This window comes from Leiobunum rupestre, chromosome 5 (assembly GCF_980474605.1).
Source record: "Leiobunum rupestre chromosome 5, qqLeiRupe1.1.hap1, whole genome shotgun sequence".
Classification (NCBI taxonomy): domain Eukaryota; kingdom Metazoa; phylum Arthropoda; class Arachnida; order Opiliones; family Sclerosomatidae; genus Leiobunum; species Leiobunum rupestre.
This window is the reverse complement of record NC_143388.1, coordinates 5,494,871-5,516,855: the sequence shown is the minus strand read 5'-3', so window position 1 is coordinate 5,516,855 and position 21,985 is coordinate 5,494,871. Positions and strand designations below refer to the sequence as shown.

General features: G+C 35.1%; 1 protein-coding gene across 1 annotated transcript; it reads right to left on the bottom strand.

The window, feature by feature from the left end:
* Nucleotides 1-6,963: 6,963 nt before the first annotated feature.
* On the bottom strand, nucleotides 6,964-21,647 carry LOC149943394 (nardilysin-like). The gene is made up of 16 exons (XM_090176079.1): nucleotides 21,438-21,647; nucleotides 19,335-19,416; nucleotides 19,169-19,269; nucleotides 17,666-17,792; nucleotides 17,318-17,536; nucleotides 17,201-17,258; nucleotides 15,845-15,983; nucleotides 14,321-14,448; nucleotides 14,065-14,215; nucleotides 11,639-11,645; nucleotides 11,122-11,408; nucleotides 10,986-11,060; nucleotides 10,786-10,929; nucleotides 8,812-8,948; nucleotides 7,341-7,641; nucleotides 6,964-7,285 (listed from the first exon to the last, which is right to left on the bottom strand). Exons 1-16 carry the CDS (start codon nucleotides 21,645-21,647, stop codon nucleotides 7,106-7,108), a joined length of 2,346 nt encoding a protein of 781 aa, XP_090032205.1. The 3' UTR covers nucleotides 6,964-7,105.
* Nucleotides 21,648-21,985: the final 338 nt, after the last annotated feature.

The following is a 21,985-nucleotide window of genomic DNA, read 5'->3' as shown; positions in this document are numbered from 1 at the left end:
GACTTATGAGAATTGTAGTAGTCATCGAACTGTTGGATAATTTCAGTTACAATGGGCCTCAAACCAATTCATTACAAACCAATTATTCGAAGATAGGATACTGTATGGCTTTAAAAGAACAACAAACACGGACATTTAAGTACACACAATCCCCCGATGTATTAACTACCTTTTAAATATTAAATTTAAACAAAAGATGGATTTTTCGAGTTACCTAGTTTTGGAAATAATGTTTAGACCAACCGAATACATCGAGTTACCTGGTTTTGGAAATAATATAGCGAAACGCGAACGAGCTAGATGGCGCCTGTATCAATTGGCGGCCCTAAAGGTGAAAAATTCCGTTATTTTAACAAGCACTATATAAACAATGACTTGCAGGTCCTGGCTCTCGGAAATATTACTTCTTGGTGATTTCCTGGGAGGATGATTTATTGAAGCGCCTATTGGTGGGTGGTCGTCTTACATTGTTAGTTTTATAGTGAGCTTTACCGGAGGATTACTCTAATAAACCAATCCTAATTATCCTATCATGTCTCCCGAACCAAGATAAAATCTAGCGTCGTTTATGGTAGCTCGTTTTTTTTAAATAATTAACGGTTGGCACAAGGCTAAAGGTTCAAGATTTTTTTATTCAGGTAAAGTTCACGACAATTATAGTCAGAGTCGTCCGAGGGGCAGGTCACTTCCTTGATTAACGACGCACCCCTCAAAAGATTAAATACGATTTAATCGTGATTATTTTTATTAAATTCAATTTAATCACGATTAAGTTGATTAAATCACGTTTAATCATGATTAGAATGATTAAATGATTAAATCTGATTAAAATGAATAAATCTGTTTAAAATGATTAAATCATGATTAAAAAATTATATCGTGATTAGTATGATTAAATCGTACTTTAGTTTTGATTTTAATGATAAATTCTATATTCGACCGATTATATTGATTAAATCGTGATTAAAATGATTAAAACTAATTAAAAAGATTAGGTCATGATTAGAATGATTAAATCTCGTTTAAATGGTTAAATCTAATTAAAAAGATTGGGTCATGATTAGAATGATTAAATCTCGTTTAAATGATTAAATCCTGATTAAAAAGATAAGATCATGATTAGAATGATTAAATCTCGTTTCAATCGTGATTAGATTTTTTAATCTTGATTACCCTGATTTGATCACGATTACCCTGATTTTATCATTTTACTATGATTAAGACGCACCCAAAATGGAAGTGACCTGCCCCTCGGAGTCGTCTTTACATGTTTTTTTTTTGGGCCTGACACTTTTTGGCAATTTTACTTTTTGAATGCCACCTGAAACACCCAAACGATGCATGTTAATTTCTAGACACTGCTAGAGCTGTAATTTAAAAAAACCATCGGAAGGTAAATTGGATGCGATTAATATCAACCTAGTATTTTTGTATTGGTGAATTGATGGCAAGGTAACAGCACTGTTGGAAAAGGGCCTTGGGCTAAAACACTAGACCTTAAAACCCAGTTTAAGTCGGTTTCAATCTCAGTTTTGACCAAATAAAATTGCGAGAAACTCGACATGAACTGTGTACGTTGCTTAAGCGACGTATGGTAGCAGTGATCCAGTTCCCTAAGAAATGCTAAACATTTGGCTAGTGTAAAAACTCCTCCTGTCGAACAATATCCAATTTAGAGACGAGAACAGGAAATAATCACCCAAATTGAAACCCGTATTTGTCATAAAATGCTGACTCGAATGTGATATACGAATATATTCCTGGTAAACTACAGAATGCCATCGAGTCGCTGCAGTATAGTTGCTGTTTCAAAATTTAACGCGAATTACTCTAAGTCATCCTAAATAATAATCAAAACAGAATCAAGTATTTTATTATATTAAATGCCATTAGAATTAGCTCTCAAAAGAATAAGTTATCAAATATTAACGATTACAAAATTTTTAGTCTTATTCTCGAAAGTAGTTGGATCTTTACACATAATCTCATATAAGCTGTAGTTCTACTAATCGAAACATTATTGAATGCGAAAAAGTTATTTTTAACTCCTTGGCACGTCAATATATGACCCGCGCTACAAAAAGCTAACAAATTTACACTAGCTCTTCTCAATTTGGCTGATTCCCGTAAAATGTTTTAACTGAATTTTAGAGCTTTAGTAGTTTAACTGTAGCATTTCGTGTCATTGAAATTATTTGATTGAAAGCATTGTTACTCTATATAATTTCAAAACGAAGATTATATTTTGTGACATTTTTGCACAATACAGTTCATAAATAAATTTTACAAAGTACTATTAAACAAACCATAAACCCCTGCAGTTCTATACTCCTGCGTTTCGATAACTGATTTTTAACCAGTAAAATAACTACTTCTATTTGCACAAATACATATTGAATTTGCAATTCATTTAAACGTTGGAAGAATGCCTGCGACCACAACTATCCTCACATCTGAGCGATCTTTTGGACTCTAGATTTTCAAGGCGGGACGTAAGAGACAGTGATAGCCATGCACGTTAGGCTCATTTTAGAACACGTTTGAGCTTCGGAGTTAGAACGAGTGGCAACTTTCAAATACTTGAGAGGAGAAACGTGGGGCTGCCTTTATATTTAGCTATAAATAATACCAAAAGTAGCATGAGACCCAAAAGCGCCTATTAAAATTTACCTACTAGTTGGAATAGTACTCGCCACATTATATTTAGTCTATAGTCTGGCGCGATTTTCTCTCTTCGATTTACTCACCCGTAGACATACGTTCTAAAACGCCTCACTCGGCGGCGCTGGAGTACCTCAATTTTTATGTCGTATTTTTCGACCCCCCCTCGTTTCCGCTTTTTACTTTGCGGCAAACTCTCATTAACTACTATACCGTTCTGACACACTTTTGGGTCTTATGCTACTTTTGATAATACCATACGTGCATAATATTTTTACATAAGTGTGACACTTCCTATTCTTTACATGCAAAAGTTTTACTGAGAGCTATTCACAAGACAGACTGCATTACGGGCTTCGTCACCGTTTTGCGTCAGCTTGCTAACGCGTCACACGTAGCCTTTGACAGCGCCTCGCTACCTCTAGGTGGAGATTTTGTTCTTGTCGTGACGTCACTCCGTTACTAGCTCTCAGTAAAATATTTCCCAAATTGACAAACTTATGGAACAATATTATAGATTTATGATAACAACAATAAGCTAGGTTAATACCCAAGGCACCATCTTAGGCCTAAGTCAGCAGGAGACTTTTAAAGCCCTAATTCAGATGGCCCTTAATCCCCGCGAACCAACAGCTCCCAACACTTACTATTACCGTCAAGTGATTAAGTAAGAGGAAACCGAAGAGCTCCAGGAAAACTACTTTAACCAGCGGGTAGAGAACTTGCAAACTAAATGCCAAAGTTGTTGTTCCGAGTTTTCACCCAGCGCCACAAGCTGTGAGCCGAAAGTGTTAACCACTCCGATGTGATTGTTACGTCATAGCTCTATTGTATAAACATTTTTTTCTCTTTTTTGTAACGCTTATCAACATTTTACGATATTAGCTTTTTTTTAAGTGACTAAATAAAGTGCATTTCATTTTTATTTTATTGTATATAAACTTGGAATTACTTATGTATCGGGGTCCATCTATTATTAAAAAATATTAGTTAACTTAATCCCGTTGGTATCACTTTATTGTAATCTTAGTTTCTTTCACGAACAGTAATCGATAATCTAAATTTTAGATTGTAGGGCACTCGATTTAAAACCAGAAAGGGCCGTACTTAGACCAAATTGTAATATAATTTATTTTGCAATGTGTTCTAAAAATATCCGAAATGACCCTTTAAAATCCACACGAATCCCTTCAAGGGAAATTGGTCAAAACTGCTCAAATGTGGTCACAATGTATCATTTGTTATTGACACGGTTCGGTGACATCTTTAAAATTGCGCCAGGCGTTATATATTGAGACAGATAGCTGAAATTTGACCAATATACTTTGCACGCACAGGGTGTTTCGGTTTGGGAGAGCTAATTGTCTTTGAGAAAATGTATATATATCTCAATCGGACTGAAACAGTGGATATATATAGGTAGTTGTTGCGGTCTTGAAGTGAAGGAAACGGTCTTGAAGCTAGGTGATGGTAATTGGTGATTGGTAACGTGTTAGTAGGTTAAATAATGCGTTGGAATTAGAAAATATAAAAACTGCATTTATTTACACGAAAAAATCAAAGTTTAAATTTTGGAAGGAGAACTTCTCTGGTTAGCGGGCTCAAGAGATCTGCCCAGTGTAGGACCCTGGGAACCGTCGAAAGCTTCATTCTCCCCCTTCTTACGCCCCCAGGTAGCCATCCCTTGGCACGCGGCATCCCAAAGAAGTCAAATTGCTTGAGAAGTGATTTTTATGACTCTCGGGGATGGCGGCGATGGTCAGAGAAACTAACCCTTTTCGCAAATTGGCGAGTTTCTTGGAAATTCGACCGTTGCCCCTGCCCTACACTTTATTGGCAATGGATCATCGGTAAAGGCTCCCAAAGGTTGACAGTTTATTTCAGGAGGAAAGTTGGGAGAAAATACCTTTAAAAGCTTGGAATACAATAATATAATACAATGAAATAGAAAGTACACTGGTTATTTTTGGCGCGAAAACACGTAGTTATATTTTTAAAGTTAATCTATACATTATTTAAGGTACAAAATGAAAATTACAAGAAGTTTAAATTTATATTTAAGTTTAAATAGATTTTAAAGGAAAGAGCTTTATTTGTAATACGCTTTCGCAACACAGGGGATAGTAAAGATCATGTAATTGTTACCTCTGCCATCTTTAATTCAAGGTGACGTATTGAAGAAATATTAAAAGAACTATTATAATAAGAGCAACAAATCGGTCACTTGAACTCCTTATATCGTCAGCCATCTTCAAAAATGGTATCTACTTTTGTAGAGCGTGTATTGTAAAAACTAAAAATTTCAATTTAACAAAACGAGGTGCCGTTCTTGTTCTACGTATCATGCGTTTTTGTTCAGATGGGAGGCGTAGCCCCTTCGTATTCAAGGAGATTTAGAACCTCGTCATCTGGCCTGAGAAACTACTTGTGAATTAAGAACCTGGTCATTTGTCCTGAAAACCGGTTTATGTGGTCAGAAGTCTTATGTTGTCAGAAAGCCTGCTAAACCGGCCACAACCTGTGTTATTTTGGTCAAATGCACTGTTTTAATCATACGTAAATAGACGTATTAGATTAGGAGGTATTCTTCGATACATACGCTACAAAAATATTGGCCATTTTGCAATATGGTGGACCTTATAATGAGTTTCTAATAGTTCTTTTAATATTCCAAAACACACACTGAAAGTATATCGAATTAAAGTGGTACTATTCCTCTGAAAATACTTATCTTCCGTTAGCCACCTTGGATTCAAGATGGCGGACGTCACAATTATGTGATTTATATTATCCACTGTACATGAAAAGTATATAGGTTAAGGTTCAGCTCTCTATCTCAATATATTAAGATTGCTACAATTATAAAGATGTCACGGCACCTTATTAAGAACAATTGATACTTTGTGACCATTTTTGAGAAGTTTTGACCAATATCCCTTGAAGGGATTCGTGTGGATTTTGAAGGGTCTTTTCAGATAATTTATAGGAACACATTGAAAATAAATAAATTATACACGGTGTTTCAAAAGGTAGTAGGCTGCAACAAGCACATAACCAAGTAGCAGGGAGATGCGATTTCGGGGGTACGATGAATTTGCGAATGCCAAAGCACTGCCATCCGCTAGTCCATACACGAAATGACTATCCGCCAGTTCTTCTGAAGTGAACTCCATTGTTGCATTTTGAAAGTGATGAGAAATCGCGGTCCATCACGACTTTAAATACTGTTTAAGTTTACTTTTTCACGCTGGTTACCTCGATTTGTTTACATAGTCCTTTTTTTTACTTATCAAACGAACCCCAACCTTAATGTTCGCGTTTCCCTGCTGCTTGATTTTGCACATGTTGCAGCCTACTTCCAGGACTAGTAGGCCACAATCTGAAGCTCTCTGGCGCTCTTTTCACTCATCGTAGGAAAATGGGAAAAGAACAGGCATACTTTTCAACTCACCCCCACAACTCCTTAAATGCAAATCCTAAACCTTTTGAAACACCCTGTATTACACAGGGTTCGTACGGTACCTGGATATCCTTGATAACCTGAATAAGTTAGGGATTCTCAAATTGGGGAAAAAAGTCAGTTGGATTCAGGTCTGACAAAATAAGGCCTAACAAGTCGAAGCAGTCACAGCGGCACGAGGTGGGTGCTGAGATATCCAGGAGTGTTCCTTCTTTGAATATGATCGATAAATTGCAGTTGCCAAAAACATTTTTGGTTACCGTGGCCATTGTAACTTTTCCCTTCAGCGAATTTCAAGTCACCCTGGAGTTTGAACCAAATTGGAGATAAACCCCCCAGGTAGTTTTCTTGCGAATGTCTTTTTATAAATCGTTCATTTGTAGATCCATGTTCGAAGATTCATTACACATAGAGAAGTACGATTGGAATAGCACTCGCCTTTAACTCCACGATAGCTTTCACTAAAAATCTTAGATTGAGGCTAATATAGTATTAATATCATTTCGGGTTGACTGGCTGCGCGAAAATTTACTTCCTTATTTTCTTCGAGAAAATATTTTATCTCTAAAACTGTAAAAATTTGGCATTACATGTTAAAGAGCTTTTTAAGATTTAAAAAATTCGTTGAATTTATTTTTATACATATCTTTGAGTAAGTAGAACATCTAGCGACATGATCAATCGTTATTAATAAGGCATCAATTAATTGGGAATGATTTATTAAGCAAAGATAAAACATTTTTATAAGGTTAATAGTTACATAAAGCATAAACAAATTAATAAAATATAAATAAGTCTACTAATATAAAGAACTATTTGATATAAACACAATTTTTGTTGCTAATAAGCGATTTTCTATAATCTCAGCTTTTTATAAATGACAAGAAAAGAGCAATTAGAAGGTTAAATCAAACTGTCAATGTCACGTCTACATATGCTTTTATTAAGGGTAAAACATTTTTTCCGATTATAAAATCTTTAAATTTAGTTGTTAATTTGGCAAACATTAAAAACTGGCAAGGTTCTTTTAAATTTTGATATTTCTTCGACAAATATATCCTTATCGGTTTGTTTGCAATAAAAATATTGCAACTCGTCACTGGATGAGCTCTTGCTTTTGAAGGGAATGCATTCTTCCACAGCCTGGTCACCCTGTCCTACAACCTACCACGAAAATTTTTAATAAAGTTTCCTATTTATATGTAAAGCTTCGGGTTACCTGAATGCTTAATTTCCTCGCCAATCCATTGTTCATAATATTTTCGGTCCATTTTTTAAATTCGTTTATTTTAATATTTCGCAAGAACTCTGTTTCTCGTTTAAGACGATCAAAGACACGCCACGAAGTGACAATTTCCGACCAGTTACGACTCGCTTCCACTCCCATGCGCAAATCAGAAGAATTTTTGCTTTTCACAAGTGACGAAACTGCCACTTCAAACTCGTCTTCACTCATTTGTGATATTTTCTGTTGAAAACCTTTTAGGAAATTTTCAATTCTCTGGTCTACGTAAGAACAGCTATGAAAAGAAATTGAACTATCTTAATAATAATTATAAAAATCAGCTAGGCTAATTCCCAAGGCACTACCTTAGGCCCAAGTCATCGAGTGACTTATAATGCCTTAAATAGGTGGCCGGGTTAAATTTCGTAGAAATGTGGTGCCACGCGAGCCAACAGCTCCCTACACTAACTATTACCGTTAACCTCTACAATTTTTTATTTAAAAGGGAAAGTGGGAAACCGAAGAACTCAGGGAAAACATTTTTAACAAATGGGAAGAGAACTTACAAACTCTACGCAAAAGTGCTGCATAAGAGAAAAAAACGAATTCAAAATCGATTTCATTCCACATGATCCACTTGATCTCTGAATTAGATATAATTAATATGGATAACTCCTTATAGATGTGTCTATAGCTTTCATGCCATGTACGTGAATCAGGAACAGGACTTCATGCTCCACTCCACGACATTGCCAACCAACTCTTCATTATGTAAATGTATTTTCGATCCAATAGAAGCATCATAAAATCTATAAACTTTGTTCGCCATTTACGCTAGCCTCAACAAAATAGTAAGTACGTTTTATATTTAAGTACGTATGTAAATAAATTATTCGCCATAATTGCCTATCGTTCATAAACTGTGACTTCGATTATTATTTTAGTGTAGGGGATAATTATAGTTTCATTGTGATATTTAATTCCCTTAATTTTTTGGATATTGATTAAATTTGTTCGCTATCTTGGATAGTGGCTGCTATTTTTCCAAGCGTTTTAGTCAGCCGAGGTATAATACCCTTACCCATATTCTAAAAGAACGATGGTAATATTTAAGTATTTGTGGTAAAATAACGAAATACTACCAATAAATTTCCAATTTTGTTCATATCATTTTTCATTATTAGAATGGGAAAAAACAAGAAGGTAATATCTTATTCTTCTTAATTGTCTGAAATTTATATTATTTCAATTAATTGAATACCACGAGGAGATAATTTGATGTCGTTCTTTTGAAATTTGGTAAATAAGTTATTAGTTTAAAAATAGCAAAATTGACAACACAATCGAGGATGTTTGAATTTACATGTCTTAAGGTTCCTCACAATATTCCAAAGAGGAGGGGACATTGAAATGCTGACGTAACCATAAATAGCCCATATACTATTTAATTTTTGATTTAACGAACCTAAATTTATCCGCTGGACTGTTTACCATCACCATAAATCCCAGAATTCCATTAGTGCTCTCAGTATTGCAACTGACATCGTATCCTAATTGTTCCTTAGTTCGCAGTTGATTGAAACATGGTTCTTGCATGAGAGCCTTAAAAGAAATTGTATCAGCAAGGTAGTATTATTAGCAAATAAAATGAGTATTTTTTAGGAAAATCATTTAGTAAGCCACTGTGGATTTCAACTTTATTCCTCGTGGAATGCGCGCTAAACCTTTAAATGTTTTTTAACGTTTTTCACAAATATTATCCCTAATTTTACTAAATTTTGAAAACCAAGTTTGTACAATTGGTGGAGCGAGCACAGGTCGAAAATATTTGGGTCTTAAATCTATGTATTACGATAACTGGCTTAGTTTTGGGCATAGATCTTTGAAATTTTCGAACAAGACGTGGATCAGAGGATTTTAATTTGGTACTTAACGGTGTATTTATGTGAAAATATGGGATAAACGGGAATTAAGGTTATTGTGGCAATAACTAGTTTAATCTACCACGTGGATTGGTTTACACCAAACGTAACTGGGCTTTTATATAGCTTTGAACCATATTCTCTGGGCTTCACGCGATTTCGGTATTGTTTAAGTTATCATGAGTTCGAAAAAAAGCTTCATATTAAAATAGTGGAATTAATTGGTAACTAAGGGTGTTAAATTAATGCATCAGAGAGGTTAAGCAGAAGTTCAAACGACAACGTCGGGAGTATCTAGACGTTCGGGAAATCAAATTATTTGAAATCAGTTAAGCGTGCTTTCACTTTGACTGCTTAAGTTCAGTTACATTAAAATAGAATATTTAACACATTTTTAGAAAAAATTGCTAGACACGGGTACATGACAAAAATAGAAACATGTTTAACCAATACTAAAACGCGCCTAATGTATGCTGTGAGCATTGTCTAAAGTCAAACGTTTGTTTTCATGTACCCTGCTTTACTTTAAATGTGTCTCCGATTTCGCCTATAATATACAGTATATACAAAGCTTAAGAGTATTTACATTTCAAGCAGTATTTACGATTGCTAAAACGCACGTGGCTAGAAAAGGAACAACCTGCCATAGGTATCTCTCGTTTTGTTGAGCAGAGAAGTTGTAATGTTCAGTATTTTTAGCTCGACGGAAATATGGCATCTAGGAGCAACAAACACAGCAAGCCGCACGAGGAGAACGCCACCCGTCAAAAGTCGTGCGTTTTCTTGCGTACATTTTTCATTGGTTAGACGCTTTAGAGCCTGCTGCATTCGGAAGGGGAAAATTCAGAAATTGTCTACCCCCTTTCCGTAAAACGTTCCGCGTAAAGGCTCGTCCAATGAAATTTGTAAACAACACTGCGTTAGCGTGTTTAAAGGCTAGCTGCGTTCTCCTTGTGTTTGTTGCTCCTAGCTGCCATAGTTATCTCTCGTTTTGTTGAGTATTTTTATTTAAACGCTGTAGATATTATATTACGTCTCACATTAGCTCGACAGAAATATGTCATCGTCTTCAAGTTAAAAAAGGTTCCGACTCCGAAGTATAAACGCGAAAATAAAACCGTGGAGAGAGATCACGTGACTCTCGACGTAGTCGTTCAAACTTCTAGACCACTTAACCTCTCTAATCTTCAATCATGTTGGCACTTACGTTACAAGATGACTTACGTGTGCCTTTTTTCGGCAAATTTCTTGAAGCTTCAATAACATATTGTCCTTGCGCTTAAGATGCATTAGCCTCTCTCGAGCTTTCCTCTCAACTACTTTCGGGTTCCCTAACTATGAGCATGTTCCAGCTAGGGCCCTGTACTTAAGCTTTACAAGTCTTCCACTGACTTTGCTCTAGAATAGTTCCGAGCCACGTAACTCAAGCCTACTCAGCCTAGTGGTATTGCGTATAGGAGACTGCGTATACAAATGAAGCTGCTCTAGAAACCAGTAAAGTTTTGTTCGCTTTATACCAAAAGTAATTCAATCTTGCAAGAAAGAGATACGGTTCCTCTTCCAAGCTGGTAGTAATTGCTGACGCTGGAGTTTGTATCGTCTTTATTGAAAGACGTGACACGCAAAATTCTCTGTCCTCGTTGGATTTTCAATGTTCTTAACTATGAAAGGAACAAAATGAGATTTAGAATTATCAAAACCACATCTTAAAACTAACTTGCGTTAACATGTCCGGAAGAAGTGGTTCGTATTTTAGTTTTTGCCGAACCATGTTAGCTATTTCAAGTGATTCCTGGAAAAAAATTAACTTGGTTTAAAGGAAACAACGTGGTTAAATTTTTGTAAAATTTTACACTGGGCGTAAAATTTCCATGAACCATTATCTCGACGAACAAATGGCTGATGAGTTGTTGCCAAAATGATTTCAAATTCTGCAGAGTTGATTTTTGTATCAGAGTTCTCTTATCCATAGGTGTCCAGTTATTTAAATCGAGTATGTAAAGTCTCAGAGAGTTAGAGAGTTCACTTGGTTTAATTATAGCATTATAGTAGGTTTCCGAAAATTGAAGTCGCAGTTCTTGAAACGTCTCATCAGTGCAATCGAAATTGACAAAGTATTCCAAAATGGTTGAAGTAAGACCTTTGAAAGAAATATGTGTTATTGATTTAATTAAGAAAAAGCATCGTGATACTATTTAATAATAATAATAATAATAATAATAATAAGCTAGGCTAATACCCAAGGCACACCCTTAGGCCCAAGTCATCTAGCGACTTATAATGCCTTTAAAAAGGTGTCCGGGTTACAGTGCGTACGAAGGTGGTGGAAAGCACTTCATGCCACGCGAGCCAACAGCTCCCTACACTTACTATCAGCCTAGGTGATTATTTATTAAGATCGGTGTATTGTGATTAATAAACTTATCTAACAAATAAAGTTGTGATAAATAAGTAATAGGGTATACATAATCTTTAAGAGTGTTTACCATGTGGTATTTTTCACTCTACGTTTTATTATATGTGGAAGATATATATCTATCAAATGCGTAGGAGGGTGGTGGGGAGAGAACTTGCAAACTTCACGCAGGAGGAGTAGTTCCGAGTTTTCACCCAGTGCCACAAACTGGGATCGAACCCGGCTCTTGCTGCGAGGCGAAAGTGCTAACCACTGCGCCACCACATTTTTGACGCATGGGCTGTTCGTACTGTTGTATTAAGGGGCTATTTTGTTTCACGGAAAATGAAGACAGGATAGTTTCATAAAATGAACGGAAGTACGGAACCAAATATTTTCTTTAAATGTAAACATCAGCGACTCGCCCTCAATTTAAGCATCACCAGAATTGGATTAGGAGAAGTTACTACAGAGCCTGAAATTCTGGAAATACGTTACAAAAGCGTGGGGGGTAAGTTTTTTCTCGTTGAAAATTCCACCCCCTCAAAAGGAGAGAAGATTCTCGAGGGACGCTGGGTAACGATACCGCCATCTAAAGTGAGCTAGCGAAATGGAAGTATCGTCTGCTATTTCGTACATTTTACAATTATTATATTTATTATATTTAAATTTGTTCAGTCAAGAACGGCGTTATTCAAAACATATGCTTCAATATTCTATACATTTTTTATTTATCTTTAATGCCAAAATTCCTAAATACAAATTTTCCTTCTTCATAATTTAATTCTTCGTGATAATTAGAATTGATGATCTTTGAAATATCACAAACTAATGTCCCAACTACCACTGATTCTGTGAGTGTGGGCCATAGCCGGCTATGGGTGGATATACTCTTCGTTTTGATGTCAAAATTGGTAGTTTTGTTTTTGAATCGTTTTTCTCTTTAATTTCCGGCTTAAGAAACCGATTTAAAACTTGGCGAAGGCTTAGTATTCTTTGGTTATTATTTGCCAATTTTTTATCGAAATTACATGCTACAGACTTATTTTTCGTTTAAGATTTGCGAATTAAATAATAGTTATCAGGGCCGTAGTAAGGGGGGGGGGGCGAAAGGGGCGACGGCCACGAGCGCATCAAGCGGATGGGTGGCGATCATAGGATTTTTAATGATGTTGTAGGCGCTAAGAACCCAACAATGCAGAACTTGCAAAAGCAATTCAATTTCTTTGATCTTTCAATTTTTTGTATCGCACGGGACTATAATGACTCGACTCACTCGAGTACTAAAGTACACGGTTCTTGAAAAATAGCTGTTGTTCAGAACCTTTTTCTTGTACGTTGTGAACCCGGTTGTATTCAAATAATTAAACAAATTATTCTACTCCCTTTGGGCGGGAACTTGGGCTAATTTCCTGATTCAATTGTGCGGAATCTTGAAAGGTTATCTGGCAACTCTGATATTGGATAAGTTGAAGTCTGCTAAGGCCTAGGGAAATAATTGAATGAATAAAAATTATATGTAATCCATTCTCTTAATTTTATTAAAATCGGGGAAGACTGGCTAGCGTATCCAGAATGTTATTGGAAGGGGGCGCAAATTTTGGTTCTTGCCCTAGGTGCAAAATTGTCTTACTGCGGCCCTGATAGCTATATTGAGTTGATGCCATTGAGTTGGGAATATTAATCTAGAGATCCAATCAAATCGGCTCCCCGCGAAATAGGTTTTTGAAAATTACGAATGTGTCGTCTCCTCTAAAATGACTAGAGAACGTTATCATATGACCCGTGGCGCCATCCATTATATTTGAAAAAAAACATTTGCCGGAAAACGCGTCTTATTTGAACGAACCATTGAGAGATAGACGGCGCCACGGGTAGAATGATAAAGTTTTCTCGTCATTTGGGAGCAGACGGCAGTATTCTTATTTTAAAAAAAAATTTTTTGCGAAATACTGAAATCCGACGTTTTGATTGGACCTCTAGATTAATATTCCCAACTCAATGGTTGATGCATCTGTCTCACTTTCTAAGCTGCTAATACCTATTACAGATCGCAAAGACGTTTCAGCGGTTATATCGGCTGTCATTTTCCAGTGTTTCGATAAATTTCCACCAGGTACCGATATCGGTCTTACTCCCGTGATAGGGGGGCCAAAATTGTCATCCCGCCGAGTCTTCCCCATCTCTATCTCTCTCTCTCTCTCTCTCTCTCTAGTAAGTCGAATGCGCCCACAGTGGGCTCTATGGCTCTATGATAACTTCCCCTAAACTAATTCTGGCATCACCCATAACCAAAAGTTCTAATAAATAACACGCTCAAAAGAAGATAAAATATTTAACGGTCCTGCCAAACATTAGAGATGAACTGATAGAATTGTCTCCTATAATAAAAATGTCTTACAGGCAACTTTTCGTCGAAACCATAAACCAGAATCCCAATTCCGTTAGATTCCAGAGCAATTTCAAATTTCAAGTTAGCTTCTTTTGCTGGGTACGCTTCCGGACCCAAATTCTGTTCAAGCTGACGTATAAACATATCCAATAGAAGAGCGCTGAAATGAAATGTGGAACAAAATTAATTATCGTTTTTGTCATTTTAACTTAATCGACCAAGACCACTGCCAACTAAATGTTTTTGCGCAAAATCAGACACTGACCTTTGTGGAGAGCATATGGTCAAAGGAGTCTTAAGATGGAGGTATATGTACCCTTTCGGCACCGAGAATTGCGTGTCTTTTTTGTACCATAGCCGAAATAAATTATTTTCTTTTATCTTGAGTGGTACCTTCAAATACAAATTAACGTAATTTAAAAAAATTCAATTTTAAAAAATTCAATTTTAAAAAATTCAATTTTAAAAATTCAATTTTAAAAATTCAATTTTAAAAATTCAATTTAAAAAAATTCATTTTAAAAAATTCAATTTTAAAAAATTCAATTTTAAAAAATTCAATTTTAAAACATTCAATTTTAAAAATAACTTACTTCTGTTACGTACGCTGATTCTATAATTTTTAAATCGAATTTCTTTGCTGGAAATTATTAACGGAGAAAGTTTATGAAAAGATAATATGATAAGTCTTTGATTGAAATACCTATAAAAAGGTTCGGTTCTGGTAAATGAATTTCTGTATTTAAGGGAGGATCTAAAATAATAAACAGCTTTAAATAAAGCTGTCTCTTTTTATGTAAATTTTAAATACAATCGCTTACTTTTCCACAAATAAATCCATTCTTTGGGAATATCTATGGAAAAGAGAAATATTAGTAAACAAGGAATCAAATGTACTAAAATCCTATAATAAGATTTTGAACCTTTGAATTTATTGGTTTTATATCTTTTAAATAAAAGAGAGCTGTTAATGGTTTGGGGAAAATTGAAAACGTTTCTGCCTTCGTATGATAAAATAAAATGGTTGTGGTGCACTGGTGTTAGTTTTAAAACATCGTAAAAATATTATTTTAAGAATATAATCAAACATCAAACTTCTATTCAGTTAAACAAAAATTAAGCGCCAGAAAACCTTAAAAGAATATAACTCTAGCAAAATACAACCACTGGTATTTAATCTTACGTTAATGCGAGTATCTGTATTTATAGGTCGGGCACATAAATGAAAATGAAACAAGGGTCGAATAATTGATATAACGATCTTAAAAGTGGCTTATTTCTGTATCTGAATACTGCCTTATTCTGAAGGCTTCCTACTGCGCGTTGGGCGCTTAAAAGGGGGTATAACTTATTTCGAAATTTGGCGGTAAAACCCCTATCTTGTCGCAAAGAAGAGAGAGGAGTGAAGTATATTTACGTGTAAATCAGCGTGTATGTTAATACTTACTTTCTTGGCTATACGGTACTCGCATCCACTTTTCGGTTTTGTCGCAAGGATTCCCTTTTTCGTAACGATTAGACCAAATAATAATATTGCAATTATCGGGGCGGATTCCGTCCATACAATCTCGGATCAACTTATAAAAATAAATTACCTGTATTGTTTAACCAAACTAGGTAGAGACCACTTCAGTTCTATTACCTGGATTTTATTAATTGGTGAAGCTGCGAAGAAAGGACACTATTATTTTTTGTTAAACATTAGAAAGCTTTTTTTTCCACCATCGAGTTCGTCCAGAAGCTTAAAACTAGGTTGTGTATAGTGATATATTTAATTTATCTGGCGAACTTTAGGAAAAGTCTCGCAGATATACGTGTCTAAGTTGTAAATGTACGGAATTAGCACGATGATACCTTTGTACAGTTTATGAAAATCAGGAGTTGCAAAAGGGTTCTCGTGGCCTTCGAATGCGGGTGCTGATATATCTCTATTCAGAAAAAATCTGGTTTAGGATAATTTTAATAGAAACAAAATTCCTAACAATGAAATATAATTGTGAGATTAAATAGCACGCATGTATTTCATTTAAATACATCTTTAGTTTAAGGTACTTTTTATCCAATTTCAATTGATAATCCGTATAAAAATGATGCGTTAAATTTGATTACAAATTATATTAAAAATTGGGCAGATCCAAAATTTTCTTTGGATTAAATTGTTTTTATCAAATACGAATAAAGTTTATTTTCATCTAATGTGATTTGGATAAAATACAAATTTAGATCTAATTTTTGATCTGATAAATTTTTGATATAGTTAGGAATGAAACTAATTCACCATTTTCACTAAATAATTCAGAACGCGATTTTGACACAGGGTTATATAATTATATATTTTTCCGTTCAAAAGACCTTAAAGTGTTGGTTGCACGAAAAGTCGATAGTAATAAAATCGAACGTATGAGGGCTTGTTTTGAAGCCCTGCAAGTTCTCTTTACAAAACTGTCATTGTCGAAAGAAATTTCCAAGCCTAAGTGTATTAACTTTGAGACCGAAACTGACCTTTTTCGCTCCTTAAAATGCAGAAATTTAGCGCCAATTTTATCCTCCGAAGCAAATCGAAGCTGTAGTTTTATTCCTTCAGTAGAATGAAACTGAATTGGAGGGATTCTGTTTACTTGTACAAGTTTTGAAACCCGTCATTTTTAATCATGATTTTAGGCTTATTATCGAAATAAAAAAAAATTATTACGTGCGCGACACGACGTTTTTATGAGCGAGGAACCTTCGTTTTTATATAATTTTTATGCTACGTAGCCTTGTGTATGCATACTTCAATTACTACTGCGTTGGATTTTATTCCTGGGTGTTAAATCAACCGGTTTTTAATAATAGATTTAAGGAAATGTATTACAGACAATTAGCCAATGAAACGCTTCGCATTTTCTGACGTCACGGGTGCCGAAAATAATTTTAGAAGTCTGGAAATTCACCGAAAATCTCGATTTCCTCCATTTTGACTTCTTTATATAATAATTCAAAGATCGCTTAACCGATTTTTATGAAATTTGTTGTACTTGCTATAAAATGTTTGCTCTTTCTAACGAATCATTAATTACAAATAGCTAAAAGTTCGTGAAACCAACACTTTAAACATTTGATTAACTCAATTAGTTTTCATTTTTCATTATTTAATCTGCCTTACCTTTTTACAATTTTGCTGAATATCTCAATAACCCAATCTTGAAGCGTGTCCAAACTATCTAAAAAATTAAATATTTCAATTCACGTGGTTTTTTTTTACCTACGGAAATATAGATACCTTGTGAAATAACGCTTAATGTCATTAAATGAGCTGAGTAATGTTTTTCCCAAAATTCCCTCAGACGGGAATGAACATCCACGCCTTGACTTTCGGGTAATGTTTTTAGTGTGTCCAGATTTCCGATTGCGAAATTTCTCATTGGACTTCCTTCCTTCGCGGTAGAATGTAGAAGAAATATCTTTCTCCAACCATCGTCAGGATAAGCCAGCCGATATTCTAACCAAGTGAGGTAAATCATTTTGCGACAAAACAGATTAAAAAACTGTTAATCTTAATTGTAACTATAATTTTATCCTGGTTGAAATTATTCGCTCCAGAGAATCAAGGATTGTGAATGTCACTTACCGCTCTCAACAGCCTTGAGCTCTCTGTCCATGCTATCCTTCTTCATAAGAGGGGAAACGAAAAACTGAGCAAACATATCTAAAGCTTCTTTCAATTTCTTTCTATTCACTTCAAATTCGTAAACCGTCTGAAAGTGCAATTGTTTTAAATTTCATATTATATTACCGTTTTTAAGAGCAAGATTATTTTTGAACACGAACGAATTTGATAATATGAAAACGTCAGAGCCTTAAAGATCTGATACCGTGTTCCCCTTACTGAGGCCACACTTTCACACGAAAACCACTAATATTCTATTGAGATAACTATGGCACACGGATTGGTAAACTTTTATCCATAAATTAGGGTGGTCCTTATTTTATTTGTTTCTTAAATATTGAAGTCTGACCCTCTAAATTAATTGCAATGTATATAAACAAACTTCTTGAGAAATTTGGGTTAAATTGAGGAAAATTTAGAGGTAGCTCAATGAGCTTGAGAATTCCCTATATTTTAGCATTAGAAGAAATAATGATTTTTCATTCTTATAAATATTTGCGAGAAAGCTAGCGGTTAAGGCTACTTTCTTGTTTCACAAAGTTAATTTTTTTTCAAACGAGAATCTTAAGCTAAAGTTTCAAAGGAGCATGAAAACTGAAAAAACCCGGGCTCAGAAAACGTATAACAGTACACCAAAAATCCAGCCTCGATGTTATTTCAACTGCTTCTGGAAAGCTAGCTTAAAGATCTTAAGCAGATTGCTATTATTTTTCCATTAAAGCTGAGGTAGTAGCATATATATTTCTAGAAGGGTTCAAATTACTTTTTTATGAGAACCAAACTCAAAAGTATTTGCCTTAAACCTGGTTTAATTTCAATTTCTAAATAAAATTAAATTGAACTTACAGAAGTGCCAATTGGTTTACCTGCACATACCCCATTCTCCATCATATAAATCTCAAATTTGATTTAAAAAATTATCTGTATAAATTAAACCAAAGATAATCTAAACCTCGTACCCTCGATTCGAAATAACTGCCTCGCGCGTAGGCAATGGAGCTTACCCACTTCCTGCCGGAACTCCGTAAAAATTTGCCCCATAGTTACCATGGTAACCAACTATAAATAAGACCACGGCCAACTTTGATGACGCGCGGTTCGCTCAATAGCGCGCCATCAAAGTTGATCGTTATAGGCAGCGATCGATCGATGCCGATTTTTCGGAGGTCACGTGCAGAAAGTGTGTAAACGCATCGTTACAAAACCGTCGATCAGAAAGCTCTCATAATTCAAACTAGGGTACGGAGTTCTATATTGATTAAACTTAACACAAATTACATTTAGGAAATATTCCTTTTTATTTTTTTGATAAAAGCAGGATTGAAATATTTTTGATCAAAACACCTAAGGTTTCCTTTTTAAAAACACTTGTTTTAAACCAGTCAACTTTGATTTCAAGTAAGACTGATAATTGTTGGTCTCGTAAGCTCTCAGTTATTTTTAACACGTTCTTGTTCAACTTACAAATTCTCCTCCAGTGTGGGCATTATCAGATCCACCATGCTTCCTTATAAAAGAATCGTAACCGTTTTCGTCCGGATATTTTTCACTTCCCATAAACAACACTAGAGAAGTGAAATGATTATTTTCCGAAATATGGCGTCAGATGGCGTTTAAAAAAAAATATTACTGTGTTCCAGCAAATGAGCCAAACCCTGTAAGCCCTCGGGATCGCTAAAACTTCCAACCCGGACACTCAGTGCAGCTGCAGACTGGAATTTCAAATAATTTAAATTATTCTTAATTACAATTTATGGCCCCTGCAATTTCAATCTTGACTGCGTTTTTCATACAATTATCATAGAAGATTTGTTACGTAAGAAATTTACAATATAATTATACAACCCGTAGCTGATCAGGAAATGTTTTCGTTTAGGATCGGAAAAGGTGATTACAAAGGCCTTTTTTGTAAATAATTCCGTTATAACTAAATACAGAATGTGACCCTCATTATAATTACTGTCTTTAAAAGTGATGGACAAATACTGGCCTGTGTCTAGAAATAGGAATCTGGTTTAATTTACTAGGCCCGCGTTGACCCGCCTGCCTAATTATGTCGGCTTGTGTTATCATAAGTTTATGATACCTCTAAGTAATCAAATGGCTATGCTACCTAGGGCGAATATGCTTGTCCAAATAGACCTATACTATTACCGCATTGTGTGTCAACGTAGCCTTAATATAAACCTGAACTGCCGAAGCCAACGATTCTCTAATCCCGTTTGGTGCGAGGCTAGCTTGAACTGCCTCAAAAGAGAGAAATTTTTATATTTTCTCCCTCGGAAAATTCGTTCCCCCCGCATAGAAATAAAACGTTTTTTCTATGGGTTTATTTTTATCACGTGACTCAACTAAAAAGTCATGATTATTGGCTAATTAAAATAGCCGACAGTTTGAACGAGGGAATGGGAGCGATGTTTAAATTTCTCAAGTTGTTTGTAAAATCTAGGAGCAACAAACACAGCACCCCACACAAGGAGAACGCAACCCGTCAGAAGTCGTGCATTTTCTTGTGTACAGTTTTCATTGGTTAGACGCTTTAGCGCCTGCTGCCGTCGGAAGGGGAAAATTCGGAAATTGTCTTCCCCCCGCCCGTAAAACGTTCAGCGTAAAGGCTCGTCCAATGAAATTTGTACACGTTAGCGTGTTTTGAGGTTAGCTGCGTTCTCCTTGTGTTTGTTGCTACTAGGTAAAATAAACTCAGTGCAATGTTGCAGCTGAAAGAAGGTATTGTATTGAGTGGGAAGCGTTGGGAAAAATAATCCCAAGTCGATTTGAAAGAAAAAACTTTAAAGAAAGGCACTCAAACGCTAACGGTAAAGTTTTTAGAACCAAGGCTTATAACTGGTAAGTAAACTTTCCGTAAAGATATAAAGAATTTAAAACTTTCTTTAATCTCTCATTTATTAAATGCGGTATTTCATCCATAATTTTGCCTCTCTTATTCTCTTTCAATATAACTTCCTTTTTTGCCTACTAGATGAAGAGAAAACACGGTTCGTACGCCACGCGAGCAGACGACACTAAAATTATCGCAAAGAACCCACTCTCCCCTTCCACCCCACTAGTAAAATTAGCCCCTCCCAATAAAGTTTCATTCTCGACCGCACAGCAGCGCTGGCTCCGAGATTTTTTTCAAATTTTTCATTTTCGCGGGAAAAGAAGAGACAAGTTTTGACATCACGTTTGCTAGACAAAGATTCCACGTTGATAGAGCTTATTTAACTACTTAGAGATATCATAAACTTATGGTGTCATTCATAAAATTGTTCTAGAGCTCTCTAACTTCATTGTTTTTTAAAAAATTAGTGTAATTCAAACATTCACTTTTAAAATTATTCCAGCTTTTGGATATCTGGATTTTTCACAAATGTTGGACAGTATTTCGTCAAAAATCCGATCATCAATTACTGTTTTGATTCGAAAAAGCACGGAGTAAAATGGAAATTGCACTATTTTATATTTATTTTTTCAAAACCAAGGTGGCGCTGCAGTTGATCTAAACATGTCAATGGAAATCTGAAATTGCTTTTAAGTGCTAGTGTTAAATTCTAAAGCTCAAATTTTACCTTGTGAAAACGAGAGGTCGTATATTTTTTTGGTCTTTGGATACTCGAAGTTTAAAGAAATCATCTAAAATATTTTTAATGCAATACTGTCACCCCTCAACCAAACTTAATTCATATATCTAAACGTTCAACCGTTATCTGATTCAACAAATAATCCCACAAACGTTTTTCTCGTTTAGTTCAGTTTCATCATTTCTTCTATCCTCTTTGTCGCCAAGCAAATCAATGGATTTATCCTCGTTTGAACAATCAGAATTTCCGCAATCGGAAATAAGTAAAACTTTTAATCCATTCTTCAACTCTATCGCGCGATATTTCCTCTTATCGTTCTCCGATTTGACGGGCTCTGGCAACCTTTTGAAATCAGTATCCATCTGAAATATTTTTATTATAATCTGTTAAAATCTAATATTCTGTTCCAACCTAATTAGCACTATTTGTATTAAAGCATTTTAAAACTATTTTGAAGAAATGGCTTAAAGTTAATTTCGTAAGATTTTAGCAGATTTTATTTCAAATTCTTCAAATAATGTAGAATAGATTGAATAACAACTGGTCATTGCAAAGCGTAAACCCAACACGGAGAAAAATTAAAGAATACAAACCTTTATCTACCAGGACACTTAAAAATAAACTGTCCTATTGAGCTTCAAAAATGCAAGGGATTTAGTCTTGTTAATTTAATAAATCTATCCAAAACCAAAATAAATAA

Bases quoted from the DNA above. Each gene is read 5' to 3' on its own strand.
- LOC149943394 (XM_090176079.1), bottom strand. From the start codon at position 21,647: ATGGATACTGATTTCAAAAGGTTGCCAGAGCCCGTCAAATCGGAGAAC. The intron at 19,417-21,437 runs GTTTGTGGGATT...TTGAAATTCCAG, and splicing joins CTGAACTAAACGAGAAAAAC to TCTGCAGCTGCACTGAGTGT. The intron at 10,930-10,985 runs GTTAGTTTTAAG...TTCCTTTCATAG, and splicing joins TTCCGGACATGTTAACGCAA to TTAAGAACATTGAAAATCCA.